Source organism: Bombyx mori, chromosome 11 (genome assembly GCF_030269925.1).
Source record: "Bombyx mori chromosome 11, ASM3026992v2".
NCBI classification, from domain to species: domain Eukaryota; kingdom Metazoa; phylum Arthropoda; class Insecta; order Lepidoptera; family Bombycidae; genus Bombyx; species Bombyx mori.
In genome coordinates this window covers 3,389,196-3,413,901 of record NC_085117.1, presented here as the reverse complement: position 1 = coordinate 3,413,901, position 24,706 = coordinate 3,389,196, and the positions used below count along the sequence as shown (strand labels likewise).

Genomic DNA, 24,706 nt, shown 5'->3' with positions numbered 1-24,706 from the left:
GATGCAACGGAAAAAACGATAGGTAAGAGACACAAATACAAAAATGTGTAGGATGAAGCCAGCAAAGAATGAGACAGAAATATACATACTATTTAATACAGCACCATCTGTGAGTTTTTTAATACTAACGTGTGTATGAAAGCTCTTGTAGTGAATTTTAATTTAGCATTATACGTGAAATTAAAATATCAATTCACAGAGGGCGCTACCTTACAATTATTTACTAATGACAAAATTTTACATATACTTAAGATAGTTTAGGATAATTGTATTTTAATTTTGGAAGGTTTCACTTCTACCACGTGTGAATTGCACACATATATTTTTTTTTTAATAAAACGTTTTAAAAATATGTTTTTTTTTTTAAATCAGCATCGTTTTTATTTCCATCCCATGATCAAAGGTGTCATTAGTACTATCGTCGGTCTTCGTTTCCGGAAGCGGTCTCCTGACACCCAGTATATTTAATCAATAGTCGTGCTTTCTGTTTAGTAAGATGCTGAAATGGCTCATGTACATAATATACTTACACCATAATCATAACGAGAGGTGAAAGGCTATTGTTTGGTTTAAGCGACATTTTTGCAACTTTGCAGGAGCCATTTAAAGTATAAAATTTGAAAAAAAAAAAACTTAACAAAAAAACTTCTTCAGTTATTCGAATGGGGAAAACTTTATTGAAATTCAATTAAAAACATGCTAATAGCTAATACCAAATGAAGTGGACCTTTAATTGTAAAGCCAAATGTCGCTTATACCAAATCGCGTTTCACCTCTCGATACTATTTCTGAAGCAAAGCAATTATTCTTTCTGGTTTGTCTAATAAACACGTTAACCTGCGTTAGGCAGAATTAACACTATAACCGTTGGCATAGGAACAAAAAAAAAACACAAAAAAATACATTTTTAATCATTTAATTCAATACACGGTAAATATAATTGTTTGACAAATCTTAAATAATAAATTCTTACATTTTACAATCATATCACCATAATATGACATATTTTATAAATTAACTTTAATAAAATCGGCTCTTCGTTGCTGTATAAACTAACTTTGGATTATAAAAATATGATTCAGTCACATACAGTTCGCTTAGCGCCGGATAGGTGGCGCTGAGGGCAGGGTTTTTTTATCTTTTGAACCTTTGAGCCGAATTGATTTGAAATTTTGTGTATACGCTCGTCTCAACATCGGAACTAACAATTAATATGGTTTTTAGGTGAAGCGACGCACACTCGGTATCAGCCATTTTTACTATAAAGACATGTCTTTTTTAATTTTTTTATTTTTACAATCCAAAGCTTCTAAACGATTATCGATAAAGAACTACGAAATAGGAGTCTCATTGGATTAAACCAGCCTTTCCCAAAGTGGGTGATAACGCCCTCTTGAGAGCGCTGCAGGCCTAAGGGAGGCGGTAAGAAACCCAGAAAAAAGGGGGCGTTGTGTGTTGTGTGCTTGGGAGGTAATTTTGGGAGGTCTAGGAGGACTCTTAAACACCGAGTGAGCTCTCGCTATAGTGGCTTTTAAGTAGATGAAAAAATGAGGGCGTTAAATAATAATTTATTCTCAAAGTGGGCAGTAGACAAAATGCGTTCGGGAGCCCCTGCATTAAACCAAGAAAATCGCGTAATAAGACTCATCAAGTTCTTTACTTATAAACACTTGCGTATTAGTCTTCAAACGTACAAACTGCACTGTTAACGCCGAAATAAATGTCTCCAGCGTTGTCTTTGTGTTACTATGCAAACTCACTACTTATATAAATGTGTATATATATAATATAGTGTTTATTTTTCAAACAAACATCTTCATTAAAACTAATTTCTACTAAGAAAGCGTGATGTTAAACATATCAAAAACCCTAAATATCCTATTTTATAGATCGATCCAGCGATGCCACATTCTCTTAATATGTAAGGGTATTTCTAAAATCAAAGAAACAGTTTTAGCTATATAAAATTATATTACGCAATGAAATGCACACAAAAATCGCGAGTCGAGTTCGTTGACCTTAAACGACAGGGCTTTTAACAGCGCTATTTTTATAAGCTCGTTTTTTGTTGTATGCGATTTTGCTACTTCCCGATAAGCTCCCTTGTAACTTAGTTTCGATTGACAGTGAAAGAAAATGGCTCGCGAAAAAGCTTAATTAATTATTGTAAACGCAACTATCTTATCCATCGCTTCTATTCGAGCATGGTACTGTATTAATAACGCTTTAACCTCAAGATTATCGTGTTCTAGGAACAAACAGCAATGCACCTTCGTTATTTTTAGAGCGAAACACTTTGACGTTCTAAGCCAGCGGCTCTCAACCTTCGCGTATAGCGACACATTGTAGTCTCGCAAGCTCTTTACAAATACGATATTTGTATCTAAGCTCGCCAAAGCTACACATTATAAACATACAACTCTTTACTAGACGTTAACTTTACAGCTGCATTCAATTGATTTATGATAGATAATATGAATGTAATTGCTTCAATCACGAGATACTTTGAATGTGACGGCGTCGCATATTTGCACCGTACGTTAGTGCGACGTTGAGTCAGAATAAAGTTTGAGAGCCGCTGTTCGTTATGCTTCGTTTTACCGAGCGAAGATCTTTGAGAATGCCGGACATCTTTTTGAACGCGAATAATTCGTGAATTCCTTGTTTATGGTAAACTAATATTGCAATTGATCACTTTTAACGCACAGTACTTCCGTTTTTTTTTGACATGATAACGTCTTATAAATCGATAAACACCGGTGGCACGCACGAAAACGTGTCACGTTCCGCCCGAGCTTGAGCGTGCGAGCGAGAGCGCGAAACAAGCGACAGAGAGGCACGATCGGCCCAAGCGTTGGCTTGTGACACATTTATCTCTCTTCTCGCGTGACGTCAGAGCTAGCAGTTCGAATAGTTCCGTTACTGACGTTATCACGTAACACTATCGTCCATTAAGCGACTTTACAGACAACCAATTATTATTTTTTGTTAGCCGTCACCTTCGCCGAAAAAATAATTCGGATATTGTTTTTTCGGGGCAAACTATGCTTTTCTTTCAGATAAGTTGCCCATATTAGCACAAGACCCATGACTAGCCATTGCCGATTCAAGAATTAAGCAATTCACACGCATTCCCATCTTGTCATTAACAAAACAGAGATGAATTATTAAAAGATTTCGGTGGATTGAAAGGTAGGATCACCCAAGCAATGTATCTATGAGATGGCATCTTTAGGCGAAACAACAAATTCTTATCGCATAATTAGGACTGCAAAATCAAGCTTGCTTAGCTAAAACAAAGTACCTATGAAACTAAAGTGGCCAAACTCTATTTCACTAACTTGGCTCTATACATACATTCATACAAAAACTACTTCCTAATTTATCATTAAAATAGAACACTCAATCTAAATGTCTCTCTCGCACGCGTTACGACGACGCACGCATAGAGCGAGACGTCGAGAGACAAGTCGACTCGACCCACAACAATTACCTTAATACCTACATACACATAATATACTTTTTAAAACACCTACAATTTTAATACTAAAAACCTAACACCCATTCTCTTTGGTGGGGGGGGTGACAGTCGTACAATTTTATTTTCGAATAAATACAAAAAATATCACATTAATAATAAACAAATTTCATACGACGAAGTGTTCTGGAAAAAAAATCAACTCAAATGACAGCTGTCAGAATGACGTCCGTCAGAACACAATGAAGTAGGAAACCTATGGAAATGAAACGTCAACCAAAATTTCGTGCCACTGTGACGTCATCTGGCCACAAAACATGGCGGCTTTAGTGCTGTACAAAAGATTTCAATGTTATCAGGTTTTATCGATAAACGTTCTTGGCTCATTTTATTTTAAATATTGTTGAGTATTATTTATTTGTAGAATTTATACTTTAATGGGAAGTAAGTAGGTATATTGTTATGTGCAAATATGATATGATTTAGATGGGTGAAATCTAAGACAAGTTCGTCCTTCGAATTTGCCAAGTAAACGATATGATGATTTTTAAAAGTTGCTACACTGATTTTATAAAGTTGTCGTTTGTCGCAAAACATAAAGATATGGCGTAGTTCAAAGCCATCAGCCCATTTCTAGCATGCTAAATGTTATCGTATTTTGAGTACGTGTTTTTCTTAGACTATTACAATCTATTTTAATTGTTTTGCTGACTCTAAAGTCCGTAACATACTACCGCAGCGCACCCCAAGGAAGGTGCGCCGCACCATTTGAATCACTTTCGCTTGAGAGTGATTCAAATTTTAAACTTATCAAGGGACCGCGTGAAGAAAAAAACACCTACAGAACATTTATTCATTAATTACAAACGTCATTCCTTGTGACTTCCTCTCTAAAATCACTTAATTATTAAATATTTAACAAATTTACAATAGTGTTTTACTCACTGCGGAATAAAACTATTTTATTTAAATAGTTCCGAAGAGATTTTGTCGGTAGCCTTTTTCCCGAAATATCTAAACAGAATGTCTAAATATGTTTTGATGACATATTTTAAAGTGGTATTTATGATTAGTGTCATGATCAATAGATTCCGACCGAAAAATGGATTTTTCGGATGAGGGCTCCATAATGAATTTAAATACATATAGATAATAGTTTTAGGACATCGACTTTCTTGAGATCCTATAAAATACGTTTTAATTATTATTTTTTATGTTTTAAGCATGATAAAATAAGAAATTTTATATAAGCAATCATATTAAATCGATATCAAAGTCAATAAATAATGTACAACCCAAAACAGACGGCCGAACTGACGTGACAATGACATTTGGCGCGCTAAACATGGCGGATTTTCGGCCTCATTAGACGGAGACGGAGACATTTACGTATATTCATATTTCATTTTATGTACGCACTGAAATACTGTTATATTGTTTTCCTGCGAGTTAGAGTGCTGAGTAAGAACGAGATAGATATATGTTTATGTGTGTGCCTTCAAAATGGGTGCTATTTATATAAGCAATTGTACGTATAGAACAATATGTCGTGTCCCTACTATATAGGTCTATGTCAGAACACGAGGTTCCAAAGGACAGCCGTCAAAATTCGATTCTGTCAAATTCGGACGAAAGTTTTTAGGCGGGAATTTTCGAATGTCGAAAATTTTGTGCATTCAACTTGTGCGTTTGGACATAATCGAAAATAGTCTTGTATTTTTATTTTTTATTTATTTTTGTTACTCTGTAAGTCTTGTATATATTTTTGTAAGTAATAACATCTTATGAGAGGGTAGATCGCTTCGTTACGTAGCGCGTTACAGCGCCAGTCTGTCTAGCTTCTCTTTCTCTCACGCACACGGCAGCGGTACTGATAACGTATGTAAATTCTAACTATTTATATATCTTTTTCAATTTATGTTACAATTATCCTTGCATTATCATATTAATATACATAAAATTTAAGTAATAACCTAAGCTTTTCTCAAGTTAAACGATTTCAATATTAAATAGTTCAACATAGATTACTTTAAGTTATTACTTCTGTCGGTCGTTCCGAGACACATAATTTTTTATTATTTTTTACTCTATACATTTTCATAGTTGAGAAATATTGTCCCAAATATACCTGTTGATTAATTAAATAATGTTACACTCGCAGTAGCTAATGTCTTTAGTTGGTTCAGTGACTGTGCCTGTGTTTTGCGCAAACAAGCGAACGCATATTATAACGAAGATGTCATTCATGCGCTTGTGATCGAATTCTAAGAAAAAAAAAAGCAATGAAGTCAAGATGACTCTAAAAAAATTAATCAAACATTAACAAAATGAGCCGTCGTGATCATTTGAGACTTTTATTTTGTAATACCAAGATTAAACTAAGCAACACTCAGATCTAAAATTTGTAAAATGTAACCGAGAAATATTGATAGATTGAAAACATTGGTAGCGCTGAAACATAAAAAAAAATACTTTCACTGTTACAGCTCTGTAAAGATAGTATAGATTTTAATTTAGTACTTTCCCAATCCGGTAGTAGTTTGTATAATAGTACAATTTTCTCCTGCGTGTAAAATTGCCGCGGGAAAACACGCGGGATGAGATGTCCTACTTTTTTCCCGCGGTGCACGTACAATTTTTTCTCCTACCAGGCCGAAAGTTCGTGAAGTACCGAGCCGGGGTCCCGAGGCGAAGCCCTGGTAGGGGCTAGGGGGGGGGGCATACTCGTAAAAATTTTTATTGCCTTTTGTTTATTTCACTTTTACACTAAACACAATATTGCAAATTACCCGATCACAACAATGACGGAGAATTTTAGGTCTAGACACTAATGCGCATGCACACTTGTCAGTACCCAGGGAGAAAAAGTTAGACTTTCTTCCCTGTACAGCGGGAGGAAAACTAAACTTTCGGCGTAGGTAGGAGAAACAATAAGTTTCAGAACCAATATTAACATCTTAACCACTGTTTTATAAAAAAATATAAAACAAAAATTGGCAACATTGATGATAGGCAATAGCATTTGTATAAAATATAATCGTTTCAGCACTGACACATGGAATTAAATGGAACACTATAAATATCGATTATCTTCCACTGACACGATTCATAATTTTCTTGGGTACGTCCTTAAATCAATAATTGGATAGGACAAAATTCAGATACAAAATAGGCTAGAGATATAGCGCTGAGGGGTTCGAATCTGACATCAATCCCCGACGCCACGTACAATGATACCAAATTAAGAATACCACGAAACGATTCATAAATAACTTCTGAGATCATTTATACTGTATACCTCAAAATACATATAATTATAAAGAAATTATTATATAAAACCAAAACTTATTACACTACCGCATTTTAATTACAAAAAACTCATGATTCGCTGCCGTGTCTCCAAGAATTAGCAAATAATGGTTAATCTACGATTTATGTATCAATAATTTTGTGCATTAATTTTCATATAGCGACCATTGATTTCGTCTAAGCATTCCACCAGCTACATCTTCGACATAGCTAGACAATTATTTGTGACACTTAAAATGCGACGGTGCAAAAGACTTCATTAGAAACGGAATCCGAAATACAGAATTTATTTGAACATTAGATGCGCCGAAACATAGCCATGTCCCCTTCCGACGCATTCCTGTCGATGTACTGGCTGTAAATGATCTCGCAATCCGGACGCAAGCTTCTGAACGTGTCCACGCCTCTCTGCGTGACCCGCGTACCCGAGAAATCGATGAACCTCAAACGTGGAGCCGCCGTGGCCAGATGGACCAGACTCCGATTAGTTATATTCCTGAATCCGGTCAGTGACAAGATCCTGAGATTGGACCTGTCCGGTCGCGTGGCCGGCTGATCGTGTTGGCCGTTCGGGCCGATATTTATGTAGTTTATGTTATCGCTGTCCGCGCGACCGAATCTGTGGACCGTCGTGTCCGAGACGAGAGTCGTCGGGTCGAACCTTGTCATCTGGTAGGCCGAACTCACATCCAGCCTGCGACTCGGAGCGGCCGGTTGGGAATCGCCCGATTCCCCGACTTTATAAACCGGTATTGCGAGCCTGTACATGGCGTGGAGGCGTCTTCCTACGTTAACATACAGTATATTCTGTTTCGGTTCTTTATTTTCAGTTTTCTCGCCGTTTTTCTGATCAGTCTTGTTAGACGTCGAAGGCTGCGGGTCGTCTTTGGACGTGCTGGCGCCTTGGTTGACGGCCTCAGGTCGCGGCTCATCCATTTTCACGTCATTTTGTTCGCCGCCTCCGTTCTCTGGCTTAGCGTCGCCATCGCCCGAACTCCCGGCCGCTTTATCCTCGCTCGCCTTCTCCTTCTCCTTCTGCAGCTTCAAAAGATTCTGCCTGTGTATTTCGTCTTCGATCAAGTCTTGCTTGACGACATCGTCGTACCTGTCGTTTCGGTTACGACTGTCCCCCCTGATCATGGCGTATACGGACGAAGGCGTGTTTCCAATGACCGATTTGCAGGAGCACACGCGCGGTATATCGTCGAGACGGATCCGCTTCTGGGCGGGAACGAAGTCGTCTGTGACGTTTCTGTCGGTTTGTCCCTCGTCGAGTTTGTGTTTCTTCGTGACCGTCTTAGAGTCGGCGGGGGCCGGGTCATCGACCTTCGAGCTTCTCACCTTGAAATAGTCCGGCTCCTGTCGAGTGAGGGGTTTATTACGCGGATGCAAGACAGCGCGTCTGCCGATCCGGCCGCTTGAGCTTAGGGCTAGCGGCGAATCCATTTTTTTGAAGAACATTCTGATTGATTATTTAGATGGGTCAACTATTTTCTGGTTGGTTACCAGTTTCCTTAGAAATCACTAGGTGAATGCCGTCACCCGCCTTAAGACATGAGGTCAGTCTCATTGGCCCCACCCTTGAAAGCGGAGCGCACTTAGGCATACGGGCTCATAAGCATTCAGCAACTGACGTGACCTGTGGGGGGTGGTGGGGAGGAGATCACTTACCTCCATCTCCCAGTCGTCGAGCTCGACGTGCTCCGGTATGTTGTCGCCGATATAATGGGCATGCTTGTGCACAGCGGGCGCCTCCATCGCCGGCGACACGTACAGCTCCTCCAGCGAGCCCACCCAGCCGAAAGAAGACACCTCGCTGTCGCCCACGGGGGACTCGCGCAGGTCAATCACCTGGGCCCACCAGCCGATGTTAACGAGCATTGTAAACGGTACGAAATCGTCGCGGCCTAAAGGATAAGACGGCCGGTGCATTCGTATCGAGCGATGCGACCGTGCCAGTGTTCGAATCTTGTAGGCGGGTACATATTTTTCTAAGAAAATACCTTTTTTTCCTACCTAAGTTGGTAGCTCTAGAGGGCTATGCCAGCGTGGCCGAATGAGTAGGTGAGCTCACGGGGCTCTAACCAGAGGTCGTTGCTAACACTAGCCCTAACAAGAGCAGTGCTTCGAAGAATCTACCATCGAATTGGAAACGCGACCCACTGAGAAGATCCGACGAGAAACTCAATAGGCTGTCTGTGGGTTAATTTACTCGCCGAACCCGTTGCTTGCGGTGACCGGTGCTTGAGGTACCTAAAAGCACCATTAGGGGATCGGGAGGATGCGTTTTTTTTTATTGCTTAGATGGATGGACGAGCCTGGTGTTTGGTGATTACTGGAACCCATAGACATCTACAACGTAAATACGCCACCCACCTTGAGGTATAAGTTCTAAGGCCTCAAGTATAGTTACAAAGGCTGTCCCACCCTTCAAACCAAAACGCATTAGTGCTTCACGGCAGAAATAGGCAGGGTGGTGGTACTTACCTGCGTGGAATCACAAGAGGTCCTACCACCAGTAAAATACTGTGGTGTGACGTGACGTGTTTAGGGCGACGACTATTCACCATTCCGTCCGCAGCATCGGGTATGAAAGTACCTAACACGAGACAATATCCTGCCTATTTCTGCCACCTACCAATCATAAGCTTGGGTTTTAAAATGGTTTCTAGACTCTGGAGCTATTGATGCTAGCTAGCTACACCATTAAGGGTTATCCTCTCACCTTGAGAGTTTTGAACCCGTATCTGGTGGCGAGGGACGAGTACGCGACACACTCGCTCATCCTCATGCAGCGCCTCATCCTGAGCAGCTGGAGTCGGGACAGCTTGCTGAGCGGCAGCAGACACGACGGCTCCACCCACTCGCACTCGGACACGTCCAGCTCCTGGGTGTACAAACGTAGAAGACCGTTCGTACTGTTCGCTTCATTAGACCAACGAAACGCAGTCCATACAGCCAATATTTTGTCTCATCGAAATGTGTATTAAAAAAAAACAAAGACGCCAGTAAATTTTTAATATCTTTTTTTTATTGCCCTTGTAGGCAGACGAGCATACGGCCCACCTGATGATGAGTGGTTACCGTCACCCATGGACTTCAGCAATGCCAAAGGGCAGAGCCAAGCGGCTGCCTACCGCTTCATACTCTCCACGAGCCTCGTTTGAAGAAGGACATGTCATAGCGCTCGGGAAACACCGTGGAGGGGAGCTCATTCCACAGCCGGATGGTACGTGGCAAAAAAGACCTCTGGAAACGCACTGTGGATGACCGCAGTGGCTCGAGGTAGTATGGATTGAAAAGTAACAAATATCCCATCCAGCGACACAAACATTGGCATTCATCGTATAAAAATGCATGCTTTAGTTTCATTATTAGGTAGGTTATTATAAAGATTTATATTAAATGTTCCAAGGTCATTTATGCTAATATCATAAGTAAGAGGGGTATAAAAATATTTGTTCCAGAGTCATTTGTGCTAATATCATAAGTAAGAGGGTTTGAAGAAATTTATTCTGAGTTTATTTGTGCTAATGTCACAAGTAAGAGGGTATCAACATATTTGTTCCAGGGTCATTTATACTAATATCATAAGCATAGGGGTATAAAGAAATTTGTTCTGAGGCAATTTGTGCTAATATCATAAGTAAGAGGGTATAAAGATATTTCTTCTAAGGTCATTCAACAGTCATCATTACCTCGAGCTCCTTCAGGTAATCCTGGATTTTGAACAGAAACGACTTGTCCAGGGGCTGGTTGTAGCATTTGGACCCGCGCAACGAGAGCACCTTCAACCTCCGCGGGAAGTGACAGATGGCTCGCTGCGAACAGTTCGATGTAATCACCTAACCCGAACGGGAGAATACCGACATCCTACTACTTTCTGCAGCGCAATCATGCACATCGGTCTGGACGTAGCTGCAGACGTTATAATTGAGACTCCGACCTCACGATTCAAGGTTCCAGCATCCAAGTTGATGTCCATGGACTCCCACAACCGCCTAAGTTTACCTGGCTATACGACAATCAATTCTAAAGTCAATCAATTGTATCACTACAAAGATTTGTTTTAATGTTTATCTAACAAACAAACTGCGCACTATGATTAGTTAGCGGTAGGCAGCGGCTTGGCTCTGCCCCTGGCATTGCTGAAGTCCATGGGCGACGGTAACCACTCACCATCAGGTGGGCCCTATGCCCGTCTGCCTACAAAAGCAATAAAAAAAAAAAAAAGTTAGGCGTTTATTTGGACACAAGTGACGTCAAACGTAACGCATTCTTGAGTACAGTTCTATTTATTTATTTTTAACTAAATTTATTCTTTCTTGAGAACTCACCATGGAACAATCTATGTTGCAGTAGTCTAGAGCTAATGTCGTCAAATTAGGGCACTGTTGTTCCAAGCTGGTCAAGAGATTCTGGGTCAACGTGAACTGGGGACCAGGGCAGGTGTCATCCGGCGGGGCCCAGTCACCGGACAGCTGCTTACCCACGGCTTCCGGGAGCGCGTTGTAGCAGACACCCCTGGAATTTTAACTTAAGACTGCGAAACCCCTCTTGGTCATATCGCATATTGTTAAGTCTTCGTGACATCGACTGAATAGCATAGGGTCTTAAGGTGAGCAGCGCTGACGGGATGTTTATGAGCTCCGGTAGACCCGTCACACCAGGCGGACCCGTCTGGAGGAATAAATTCCCAATTTTTAGGGAAAAATCTTCCCGTCATTTCGTCTCTGGGCAGCGGGGATGGCTTTTATGGCACATAAGCGATCTTCTTTGTTGCCGTGGTGTGTGGCGGCGGCATAAGCCCGAACCAGGCTAGCGACATTTAGAATATATGTTTCGCCGGCATACCAATAGCACCTGGTGGAAAACGATTCCTTTCAGGATACAGCAGAGCTCTCGCTCGGGACTACTGGTGACTAGTTGTTATTACGAAACTCGTTCTCACCTTGGTATCGAATCGTAGATCTGAGCTACAGGGCCGCTTGAGAAGATCGTCCCCCTGACTGCTTGATTCAGATCTGAAGAAGACCATACGTCTTGAATTCGGTGAAAATGTCGTTCAAAGATTCAGTTACATACGTCGGAGAAACCGCAATATTAAGACCATCATCAGACATCATAGGGGCGAATAAGCTGATTGAGTTAAGAGAAATTTTGAGCACACTTAACACGTTTGTTGACTTCGAACAATTTTGAGACCTTCTTGACGTTAGCAAACGAAAACGAATGACAGTTCTTAGGATGGAGGCACCGCTATTCAAGAAGGCTGGTTGGTAAGTGTAAAATCGCCTCTAGACACCTCCATCGGCTAGGCTTGTCGTAGCACGAAGTTAGCCAAGTTCCGACATCGCGATCGCGTTGTCACCTCTCTGGAATCGTGCCGCGTTTCGTGTAGCTACCAAACTAATGACCGTCTCCGATAAATATATATAAATCGAGCTAATAATAATCTAAGCGTTTCAAGAGTAATCAGTCTAAGCACTTACCTCCGTTCGAGGATTGTTCAGGGTTTCCTAAAACACCAGCGTACAAGCTGTTAATCGTGAGATCGGTGGGTTCTTCCTCCTTGTGCTTGCAGTTCATGTGACCAAGGCATCTGAGGGAGAATTCTTACTGATTAAAATTTAACACCAATAACATACCCATAAAATGGTTTAAAATATATATATAGCTCCATTAAAAAATCACAAAATCAAAAAGTAAAACAAAATTCGAAAATTATCATGTTCGAATGGGATTGATCGATTTTCGCGCATTTTTTAATTTTTGGCCACAAATGACGTCACACTTAAACTACATTCGGCCGAGTTACAGGACGTTTCATCGTCAGGGTCGTCTTGTACCCTTATGGGGGTACGGAACGGGCCTCGGGGTGAACCCCTCTGACTAAGCATGAGCTCCTTGCACTTGAGGCAGATATGAATTAGAGGGTAGGTGAAAATTTATTATCTTTTCATTTGTTTTTGCTGACACCCATTGCAATTTCGGACTAGAGGTACTCTGCAAGCCTTGACCTTATTTGATAAGCTTGTTCGTAATAATGTTGTATTTACATGCGAGTCTGTATACCAAATGATGACCGCTGCATACATGCAGGCGGCACCAGTAATCGTGTCAGCATTTATTGTGAGATTAGTACGCATTGTACTTGTAGTGTATGGTGCTGATGTTTGGTAGGTCGGATAACAAATTGCTCACCCGGCTGCCTCCCTCGCGTAGCCGCACAGCATGAGCTCAGAGGTGGTGGACGAGAGGCCGTGTGTGAGCAGCCAACGGAGACGCTTCGGGCCAGACGGGCTTTCGCGAGCATCGACGCTCTCCCAGAGCGTTCGGTCCACGACAAGGGCTCCCAAACGAGGACAGGTGCTGTAAAAGAGTCTCCAAATTTATCAATTCTTTGTCGAAGTGATCCGATCCGGTGGTAGATTCAGCGAAGCACTGCTCTTGTTAGAGCCAGTGTTAGTCATTCTCTCAGATTGAACGCCTGAGCTCACCTACTTGGTTGGAATAGCCCCTTAGGCTACCAACGATTAGGTAGGGGTAAAAACAAGACTTATGACGGCAATGACGGCAACCGTGTGCATGTAATGATGGGGCGCTTTGTACGCCAAAGCGGGTAGGTACCACTATTCCGTCTATCACTGCCGCTAAGCCGTAATACGTTCCAGTTTTAAAGGCGGGCTCAAACGTTGCACTATACAACAGAGACTTGAGATACCTACTTATATCACAAGCTCAGCCCTAAATAGGTTAATTGTGACCGATAAAGTCGTTTGAGAATGAATCGTATCTTACTATCCCAACGCCTTCAGGTCTCTTGGTGTGCAGTACTTCAGGATGCAGAGCAGAACGTCGTCGGACAGGTCCAGGAGTTCCGCTGATCCCGCGTACCCCCCATTCTCACTGGACGGTGGCTTCTTCATTGATATCGAATCTGCGGATCACAAATGCTCAGTGATTCTAACTGATGCTTGTTTATATTTTTTATCTCATCGTCGTTGTTAAACATGACCGAAATGACAGCATCTGAATCTGTTATCCTTCTATTAAATTATTTTTTTATTATATTTTGTTAGAATCAACATCACAGGATATATCTATTGCGTACTATTCAAAGATTCAAACAAACAATTCTTATTTGGAAAATTGGGATTTAGACGATGAAAACATCACTTACAATTCACCGCTAATGTGATTTAAAAAAAAAGCGCCTATATAAAGCAATAGCGCGTTACTTTATATCAACTAAAATGGCGCTTTTTATATAGCATGCTTTTCTTGAACTACCCACTTCGCGATTTATTCTTTTTATCTTACACTACACTCTATGCTTGCATTTCAAACTATCTATGTTATGTTGGCAACGACGGAATTAAGTTTTAAAAAAAAACAAAAAATGTGTGTGTGTCCGCTCCGACGCACGACTGGAGTTTACTGGATATAAAAAATTAAACGAAACAATACGAGAAATAGTTCTATATTACGACAACACGATACACTACAGATTATTAACAAATTAACGAGACACAAAACAAACGACTAACAAATATATGAAAATACAATAATGAGAGAAACGCGCGATCAGTACGAGGCTTTGTGGCGGACTGCCGGCGCAGCAGCCCGGCGTCACCTGCGATAACGCGGCCGCGCGTTGGCTCCTGATTGGCGCGCGCACGCATCACGCAATCAGGAGCCAATCAGGCGCATAACGCATTTCGTGTGACATGCTAGTACGATTTTGGTCCCCATAATTTTCATACCCCGGGCCTATATATGTAAATCGATTCTAAAGGAGTAAACTCCAAAAAAAACGTTAAAAAGCTATTAAGCATTCGTCTGAACGTTCCATTCGCACGCTACGCTGTTTGAGCATATAGTGCAATAGTGTTGTGAGCTATGCTATTTTTTATTTATTGCTTAGATGGATGGACGAGCTCACAACCCACCTAGTGTTAAGTGGTTACTGGAGCCCATAGACATCTACAACGTAAATGCGCCACCCACCTTGAGATATAAGTTCTAAGGTCTCAGTATAGTTACAACGGCTACCCCACCCTTCGAACCGAAACGCATAACTGCTTCACGGTGGAAATAGGCGGGGTGGTGGTACCTACCCGTGCGGATTCCCAAGAGGTCCTACCACCAGTGATAAGTGATTAAGCACCAAGGATTAAGCATAAATTGGGTAGCTCACAACAGAAGCGATACCTCAGAGCTCGGCTCGTGCATCCGCTATTGTTATTAAAAGTGGGTTAGTTCGGGTCCCCTCGGATGAAGTCTCCCAACGTGACCGTGAACAATAAGGACGCGGTACTGGCTCGCCATTCATTTCCTTCCACTCCGCGGTTCCCAGAACGGGCGCGTTATATATTTTAAAATAGGTAACCTTCCTTTAACACAGTTCGACTCTAACAAAAAATACCCAAATACCCTCTCTTATAACGCGGTACTTCTACAACACGATAACGAGATGTTTTGTTTAGAATCATTTAAAAAATTACATTACGCACTATGAACACACAATATATGGGGATAACCGAAATTTTACTGCTTTTTTTATGTGTAATAGTTAAAAAAATAAAGACATAGTTATGCTAGGCATAGTTGACACGTTTCCCATAAACAAAAACCTCTCATTTTTGTACTGGCTTCTGGTCTCATATATCGCGGTTTTGCACAACGCGAGACTATAGGAGAACTACCTACAGCACGGTAGGAACAAATTTTCGATATATATTTTTACTAAACCTGTCTGTCAAGCCGTACAATGGCCTTATTAAGGTATGCGCTTCATTTAAAGGAGACGGAAAGTATACTTTGTCCTTTTCTAGAATAAAATTTATAATTTTTCTGAAGTATGAAACACATTTTCTTTATTTTTATTAGTTAAGCTATTTCGGTTCTAAAGGTGCCTGCTATATAGGTACATATATTCCCGACTATTCATACCGACCTCTGAATAGGGATGATCGATATTCATCGATGTTGAATAAAGATCGATGTTTAGCTGGAAAACATCGATGTTTTGGTTTCGATAATTATCGAAGCGTCTATTATATTTTAGGGCCATCTAACGGTAGATGCACCTTCTAGCTAGTGAGTACCTAGGTAGTAAAACTATTTTAAACTAGATAACACCGATTAACGTAATCGAAGTAAGCCGCACTACATAAATGTGTGTGAAGTAAAGAAAATGTAAATTGTGAAGTGTGATGTCGGAGTCAAGTCCATTAATTATACGCCCGCTTATAATCCGTAAAACGTAGTTTTAATTAATATATACGTATAATAGATAAAATAGTTTTATTTATTACCAAAAATCCACCATCGATGTTTATCGTACATCGATACTTTTAAATCGATTTTAACATCGATGTTTTTTTAATATCGATCATCCCTACCTCTTAATCTCCCATTCTAGGACTCCAACCAGTAGGGCGACCGATGCTCTCCAAGCGGAAACATCAATCAGCGAACACACACATCATATATAAAATATAGGTCAAGCTATTATCTATCTACATAACTAACTGGCATTACATGCATATGTACAAAGTTGTTACTTTCTGTATTATTTTATTCCCCTACCTGTTCGCCGGTAGCCTAACCTGAGAGAGTTTGCTAACACTGGCCCTAGCAAGAGCAGTGCTTCGCAGAATCTACCATCGGATCGGAATCGCGACCCAATGAGAAGATCCGGCGAGAAACTCGGTGGGCTGTTATTTATTTTTCTTTTGTTTTAAATTAAATTTTCTATTTAAATATGAAATATTATTAAATTGTCATTAACCATGACAAATACGAGTATAAACCATGAATTTGTAAATGAAACATACACAATTTTTAAGAGCAATAACGAACAAAAAGATTTTAATAGTCGAGTAATCGGGTAATTAATTGTTTGAGCGGACTTTAAATCTATACATATAAATAAAATTGGAGTGTCTGTTTGTAATATTGAAATAACCGTTTTTTACTGCATGCATATGAATATATATACATACGATACATACCAAATACATACCAAAATAACATTTTATACAATTTTTGTCTGCCTGTCTGTCTGTTTGTTCCGGCTAATCTCTGGAACGGCTGGATCGTATTTGACGGGACTTTCACTGATATAAGGAGTAACTTAGGCTACTTTTTTAGACTAGATTTGCCCCGCTGCGGTTATTGTCGTACCGTGGGTAACATCGCGGGACTCGGCTAGTAAATAAATAAATTGTCTTCCACATTCTAGTCATACCTGACATCTGTCTTATAGCTCTGAAGGCACTTTGTTACTCGTTAAAATCGATCCTTGCGAGAAAATCGACTAAATAAAATATTTGTACTAAAACAAAATCAGGGCAAGCCGTTTCACACCACTATACCGGACCAACGCTGAAGCCATACTCCTTTATCATTTAGATAAAACCAATTGAATCTAGATAAATATGCTGTGAGCGAGCAGTATAAAGCCTTGAGATGTTTAGGTCTGTGTTAGGCAATGTTTTAGAATTGCAAATGCCACGTCTGGATACGTTTTTAGCCTTGTTTTTGAAGTGACACTTTTCGTAACGTTGTCACTAACTCCAGTATAATTATTCGATTTCGCTCGCGATTCTTAGTTTAAGCTTTAATCGTAGAAATATAGTATGTTCTCTCTCTGTCCCCTCTCTCACTCCCTTTCTCTGCCTCTCTCTCCCCCTCTCTCTAGAAAGAGGGTAGTTATTAATATTTTATGAACAGATATGAGTAGAAGGGTTATTTTGATAATATACTGAAACCACGCTTTTTTACAATAAAAAAATTTTTCTTACACTATTTTTAATTCAAATTTATTAAAATTTATTTTCTATTTTTTAGTTGGATTATCTTAAAGCGTATTTTTTTAGTTTTTTTAAATTATTATTTTATTTATTGCTTAGATGGGTGGACGAGCTCACGGCCCACCTAGTGATAAGTGGTTACCGGAGCCCATAGACATCTACATCTTAAATCGTCGAACCCGTCGCTTGCGACGAAGGACTCGACGAGTGAATTAACCCATAGACACAGCCCACTGAGTTTCACGTCGGATCTTCTCAGCAGGTCGCGTTTCGGATCCGGTGGTAGATTCTGCGAAGCACTGCTCTTGCTAGGGCCAGTGTTAGCAACACTCCCGGTTTAAGCCCGGTGAGCTCACCTAGACGTCAAAGAGAAGCTAAAATAGCCTCCCAAGGCTATCAGCATAGGTAGGAAGAAGAAAAAAGGTGATGGTGGTACCTACCCGTGCGAATTCCCAAGACGTCCTAGCACCAGTAATAACGCAAATTATAATTTGTATTTTGTATAGGTTTGATTTTTATTACACTTATTCCTTCACTGTGGAAGTCAATCACGATCATGTAACCATTGTAAAGCGTAAGCGTTGACCTAACCCACTTGAAGGGACAAAGTCGTCTAGATATATGCTAAGTAGGTCAGGCGTCATATATTGATTTATTTTCAAAGACCTGGGGTCGTATGCATTTCGTTGCATTTACGTAGCAAACAACTCCTTAGGTACTTCAGTGTTGTGTCCGTTTAGTCGAGTGGCGCCACTTGTCTAATAACAAATGTATATTTTAACGAAAAAATCGACTAACTAAATCGTACTTCACTAGGTAAGCAAAAAGCGGATTCATAAAAAAACCATCTAAACAGAACAGAACGAATTAATCACCGTTACAATTGCTTATCCACTGCTAGTAACCTCGAGGGGTTATATTGGTGTCGCGGGTAGCTATCAGCACGGGTAGGTACCACCACCCTGCCTTTTTTCGCCGTGAAGCAGTAATGCGTTTCGGTTCGAAGGGCGGGGCAGCGTTTGTTAAAAACGAGACCCTTACGACTCATGTCTCAAGGTGGGTGGCATAGATAACACACATAAATTAGTTATAGATAAGCAACTCAAGCACTCAACAACAATATTTACGGGCGTCTCTCGTGCGTCTTGAATCTCGCTTACGACATTTTCATGATAAGCTCGCATATATACAAGTTCCGAACAACAACGTTCGGACCGTCGGTTTGCCGAGGGCCCTGAAACTGCGATACTTTAAGACGAATATTGTTTTGTATGGAAACTAGCGACATATTTTAGCGGATGCCCCTAAACTTATATGTTGTTAAAGGTAATGCATTTAATTATTGTATAACTAAAAACAGAATATAAAAAAAATAAAAACCATACAAGTCTTTATTTGTTATAGACAAATTGATATTAAATTTTATTAATTTGTGGTTTCTGAAAATTTACAAAATCCTTCATTGGCCTAGCTTCACTAGTCCTAGCATGGGCAGTGCTTCGCAGAATCTACCACCGGATCGGAGTCGCGACCCACTGAGAAGATCCGGCGATAAGCTCAGTGGGCTGTGTCTGTACTTAACCTAGTTGCATGTCTAAAGCCGATGGCATCGATTTTGATTGACCCAGTGGTGCAATAGTTCCCGCCTCTGACTGCTGGGCAAACATACGTGTGACCAAGTTTTTGTTTTTAACTCTTTTTCTGGACAATTACAACCTTACATGTATCTATATATTAATACGCGATGCATGACCGAGGAGTATGAAATTTGCCACATTTATAGAGAATATAGAGAAGGAGTGCAGAATGCAAATATATTTTTTTAATTACTTATACGTAATAATTTTTTATTTTATTTATTGCTTAGATGGGTGGACGAGCTCACAGCCCACCTGGTGTTAAGTGGTTACTGGAGCCCATAGACATCCACAACATAAATGCGCCACCCACCTTGAGATATAAGTTCTAAGGTCTCAAGTTAGTTACAACGGCTGCCCCACCCTTCAAACCGAAACGCATTACTGCTTCACGGCAGAAATAGGCAGGGTGGTGGTACCGACCCGCGCGGACTCACAAGAGGTCCTACCACCAATATATGAAGTCAATAAATAAAAATTACACATACTACCATATTTTTGATACACACGCATTTAAACTCTTTTGGTTATTGTTTAAAGTCTGTGGTCCAATTGAGAACAGATTAATATTGTTTGTCTTTAATATTAATATTAATATATCTATAGTGTAGCCTTGGCGAAATATGTGATTATAGAAGTATAATAACTCTTTGACAATATAACCATAATAATGTTCAAACTTATAATTTCAATTAATTATAGTCGAATTTCGACTACTGCGGGACCACTAGTGTTTATATAATAAGAAAACAACATTTAAAGCCGGAGATTAGGTTGAGAGACGTCCACAGAAAAGGCGCCTTATGAAAATATCGCTTAAATAAAATAACGAGTGGCGGATAAATAATCGAAAGGAAGAAAAAAAAGACATCAATAAAAACGTATAATCTATCTGAGCGGGCGACATCTATGTTTAGCCCGTCCTTTATTATGACCCCAAATGACGTCACTAAAACATGTTGAATTCAGATGAGTTATGTGAAGTTTATACGTTTTTTTTTTTAAATAAGATCTGTTTGCCTCCAAATAATCAATGTCTCCTATAATGTAGAAAAAGAAATATGTGTTATATTATTTGCAGGTTTGACATATCTGTTGTTTGTATCTTCATGCGGGAACACGAGAAGTGAAATTGTGTGATTGTTGTGTTTTATTTTGTCTATTTAGTGTTTCTTCAGGTTCAAATATGTAATAACGGTAACTATTAACTGTTTAGTATCTTTTTTTTTTTTTTTTATTTTTTTTTTTTATGATTGAAAGTTTACTGGTGGCCCGAAGGCCTTTCCAGTTTCACCAGGACAGGTGGGCGAGCAAAGGCTCAGCCAAGAGGGGCGGGATTTGCTAACAACTGCCCGAGCGCCTCCGAAGGAGACCTAACAACTCAAGAGCAATTGTTTCGCGAATGAATCTACTACCGGATCGGAATCGCGACCCGCTGAGAAGATCCGGCGAGTGTTTAGTATCTGTGAAAACGGGAAAATAAAACAAAACCGGTGCGGCGGCACCCCTCCCGTGCGGGGCAGGCGTATGCTCTGCCGTGTCCGAGTCGCAACCACAATGGTGGCACTCTGCCCTCGGCTCGGCTCCGATCCGGTGGAGGAACTCACCGAAGCAACCATGCCCAGTGAGCACCTGCGTGAGCCGGAGAGTGAGGCGTCCTCTGTCACGATTCACCCAATCCACAAGGACAGGGCGAATCGCCTCGAAGGTCCTACGACCAGCCGAAGGATCGCCAGCCGTCTGGACCATGACTCCAGCTAACACTAGCCCTAGCAAGAGCGGTGCTTCGTTTCTGAGTATCTGTTCTTAATAACGCACCGCAAAACACCGGTTGTATCTAACTTAGAACTTCTCTAGATACCAACGGTTGCCTGGAAGAGATCGCTTTTAGCGATTAAACTGTTTAATGTACAATTATACTTAGTATAATAATCCCTATGTATGCTTAAATCTTTAAAACTACGCAACGGATTTTGATGCGGTTTTTTTAATAGATAGTGATTGAAGAGGAATGTTTTTATGTATAATGACATCCATTAAATGGTGGAGAACTCAATAATACATTATAGTTTCCGAAGCGAAGCGAGGGCGGGTCGCTAGTATATCATAAATTAAAGTGTCTGTGAAGTGTTTTAAGTGTTCTAAGTGTTAATATAGTTTTAATTTATAAGTCGGTAGAATTTTTATTTATCCCGAACCCCAGCGTGTAACAATATGATCGCATCAAAGACGAGGTCAAATGAATATTCTAATAACACACTCCAAGAATACACATATAACGTATTTATAAATTTAAACATCATTCAAATGTGTATATTTAAAATTTAAATTTAAAAACGTATATTTTACATGCAATTGTCCCCGAACCTTAATTCACTTGTGATGTGGATGCCCGAAACATTCTTATGAGACATGAAATATTAAAGACAGATAGAAAGAAAGATTGCTTATTGCCGAGTACTCTCTTCAAAATTTGTTTTAGGAAAGTTGCAACACCTAGATAGCATCAAGCAAGATACTCCAAACAAACCCAGAATTTGTAATTGAAGTCCCCCAAACCAACATTAGTCAGTCAATTTAATTATTCTCGCATCAATTTCATACAAACTGCAAGTCAGTGACAATTCCCATTTCCAAATTAATTATATCTGCTTCATTTTAATTTAAATGTGAAAATAGATTGTCAAAATAAAACAATTCACACAACTTCGCTGCTCGCATTAAATCTGTGATAGCTCAACTGTGGCAACACTCACAATTGTGTGTGTTGTGAGTGTTGCCAAATTAAAAATTATTTATTATTACAGGTTTTTTTTTTTATTTCATGACCCGGGCTACACCTATCCTCAAACTAAATGCAGAAGCATGTAACTATCTAAATGACTTCTACTTTTTTATCCCATGACTTCTTTTTACTGCTGAAATAGATGGACGAGCTCACGGCCCACCTAGTGTTAAGTGGTTAGCGGAGCCCTTATACATCTACAATGTAAATGCCGCCACCCACGTTGAGATATGAGCTCTAAGGTCTCAGTATACTTCAACGGCTGCCCCGCCCTTCAAACCGAAACCCATTACTACTTCATGACAGAAATAGGCAGGGTGGCGGTACCTACCCTTGTGGATTCACAAGATATCCTATCACCAGTATATACTGCATTGTATGCCCTCTTTTTCCATTCAAGCAATGTCATCTCTGCACTCACACCCTTCGCTTACATTCTTCTTCTTCTAAATTGTTCCCTCATTACTGAGGATTGCTATCACACGCATGCAAATATTTCCACGTACATAGGTCTGGTCTGTGGACCAGTTATTGGATGCTGCCTCCAACTACTCTCTTCACAATGTCTAACCTTGTTCTCTTGCATATCTTTCACAAAGTCATCTGAACATTTTTAAAATGACCCCTCCTCAGATTTCTGTCTACTTTCATACCCACATTTTTTTTTTGACTACATGAGCTTCTCATAAAATGCCCATACCAAGACAGCAAAATAATAATAATTGAAATTACATTATTTTAATTCGCTCTTAAGACAATTCTGGCTAATAACACAAGCATCATGTCACAAGAGAGTCACATGTTCCAATTTGATGAATCAAGACAGCATAAGCACAGCAAGCCTTTCTTCTCAATTAGACTGTCGACGGTTTATTACAATATCTATTTGTCATAGACATGACAATGTTACAGCAATAAGTCTTTATGTTTAGCTTGATTGAATAAATATTGCTTCCAGCTTATGGTATCATTAAGATGGGAATAATACAGTAGTTACATGCAGACATCGCAGACAGTGCCGTGCAGAGCCATTATTGTACAAACATGATATCCTAAATCAAGAAATGTGAAGGCAGACATTGAGACATGACTATGGCATTATTTTAATCCCATTTCTTATTACACCTAGTGTATACTGCCAGTTTATTTATTCCGTGTCCTCAATCAATGCATATTTAATTATTTTGATGTTGGCTTCATTTAAAATGGCTGCATAAATATTAAAACCCTTTGCTAACGTATTATGAATTTTAAAATTACAAACTCTAACAATAATTATGGCTTGAGGAATATTACAAACAAAGAAAATCTTCGGTTATATTGACGCAGAAGCATGCAGGTTTGTATTCGTTTATCATTTAGAGCGTTTAATCGACCGGCCGTTGAGTTATGACCCTTTGACTTGGAAAAATAAATTGCTTTGTTTTATTACATGGTCACAAAAAAAAAACCTCACCTTCTTGTCCGTATCCGCTGTCGTCTAATTCCTGGTTGCTTTCGTTCTCCGCCTGCAGCGAACCCATTTTACACTTAAAAAACCACCTTGATAATTTTAATGAATCGGAAAAGTTTTTCACGTCAATGGTAGAATGTACACCAACGAATACGAAACGAACAAAGGGAATGACATGAATTAAAGCATATTAAGCCGGGTGAAGTAAACAAACTGCGTTTTGGAACGAGTCCAAGATTATTAAGAGCAGGTACTCTTTTGGTTTTCCTTTGGGACCGCAGCACTGACCTACGAAAATTTTTGACAGATTGACATGACAAAAACAAAATCGAACAAGAGATTAATTGGTGAGTGAGATGGGTTTATTGATTTTCATAGAGACGTTCTTAGTCGATTTATTCTGTTCCGATTTTACCATCGAGCAATTTCGTGATTTCGAAATTTATAAATTTAGTAAAACGGATCTAATACTTAAACAGCCATCTATGTCAATATAAAAAATAATGTTTTAATTTCATGTTTTACTTATTCCTTTACGTTTAGAACATTACAAAGTAGAAAGTTTTCTTTTTTTTTTAAATTGTTTCTCCATTTAAAAAAAAAATGTGTGCGTGTACTAGTGTACACACGTAAGAAGTGAAACTTGTTTATGGCCTTATTTTTCGAAAAATGATCTACATGCAACTTTCTAGAAATTGGTTAAATAAAGTTAAATTAGATAAAGTTTAAACAAAAGGATTTTATTATCATAGACATGAATACAAAAAAGTTAAATTAGATAAAGTTTAAACAAAAGGATTTTATTATCATAGACATGAATACAAAAAAGATGGCGCGTAACGGAAAAATGTGACGCGTAACCGAAAAATGTGACGGTAAATTTTTTTCCAACGCCGATAAGGAAGTTTCACTTCAATAATAATTTAACCTTCATTACGGTAAACTCTAATTTAGTTAAATCTAGACTTTAGGGATTAATAGCTATGAATATCTACCATAACTCATAACACAATAATGAAAAATACAACTTTAACAAAAATTTAATATATTACAAATGATACTTCATTCATTCCTTACAATCCATTTTATGTGAGTAGGCGTGTACGCCTGTGTACTACGAATCTGCTCCTTGCACCATTAGCCTTTAAAAAGCATTCAATTTTCTCAATATGAGCATGCCGAATATTTTTTAATACCTACGGAGCATATCGGCATTATTTGACT

General features: G+C 39.5%; 1 protein-coding gene across 1 annotated transcript; it reads right to left on the bottom strand.

The window, feature by feature from the left end:
• Positions 1 to 900: 900 nt before the first annotated feature.
• On the bottom strand, positions 901 to 23,816 carry LOC101745796 (uncharacterized). The gene is made up of 10 exons (XM_038013905.2): positions 23,486 to 23,816; positions 13,589 to 13,727; positions 12,992 to 13,159; positions 12,280 to 12,389; positions 11,739 to 11,811; positions 11,125 to 11,311; positions 10,486 to 10,608; positions 9,513 to 9,674; positions 8,459 to 8,638; positions 901 to 8,146 (listed from the first exon to the last, which is right to left on the bottom strand). Exons 1-10 carry the CDS (start codon positions 23,550 to 23,552, stop codon positions 7,085 to 7,087), a joined length of 2,271 nt encoding a protein of 756 aa, XP_037869833.1. The 5' UTR covers positions 23,553 to 23,816; the 3' UTR covers positions 901 to 7,084.
• Between the last annotated feature and the right edge of the window lie 890 nt (positions 23,817 to 24,706).

Coding starts and splice junctions, on each gene's coding strand:
- LOC101745796 (XM_038013905.2), bottom strand. CDS start 23,552: ATGGGTTCGCTGCAGGCGGAGAACGAAAGCAACCAGGAATTAGACGAC. Junction 13,728..23,485: donor CAGCGGATACGGACAAGAAG/GTGAGGTTTTTT, acceptor TGTGATCCGCAG/ATTCGATATCAATGAAGAAG. Junction 10,609..11,124: donor GCAACATAGATTGTTCCATG/GTGAGTTCTCAA, acceptor AACTGTTCGCAG/CGAGCCATCTGTCACTTCCC.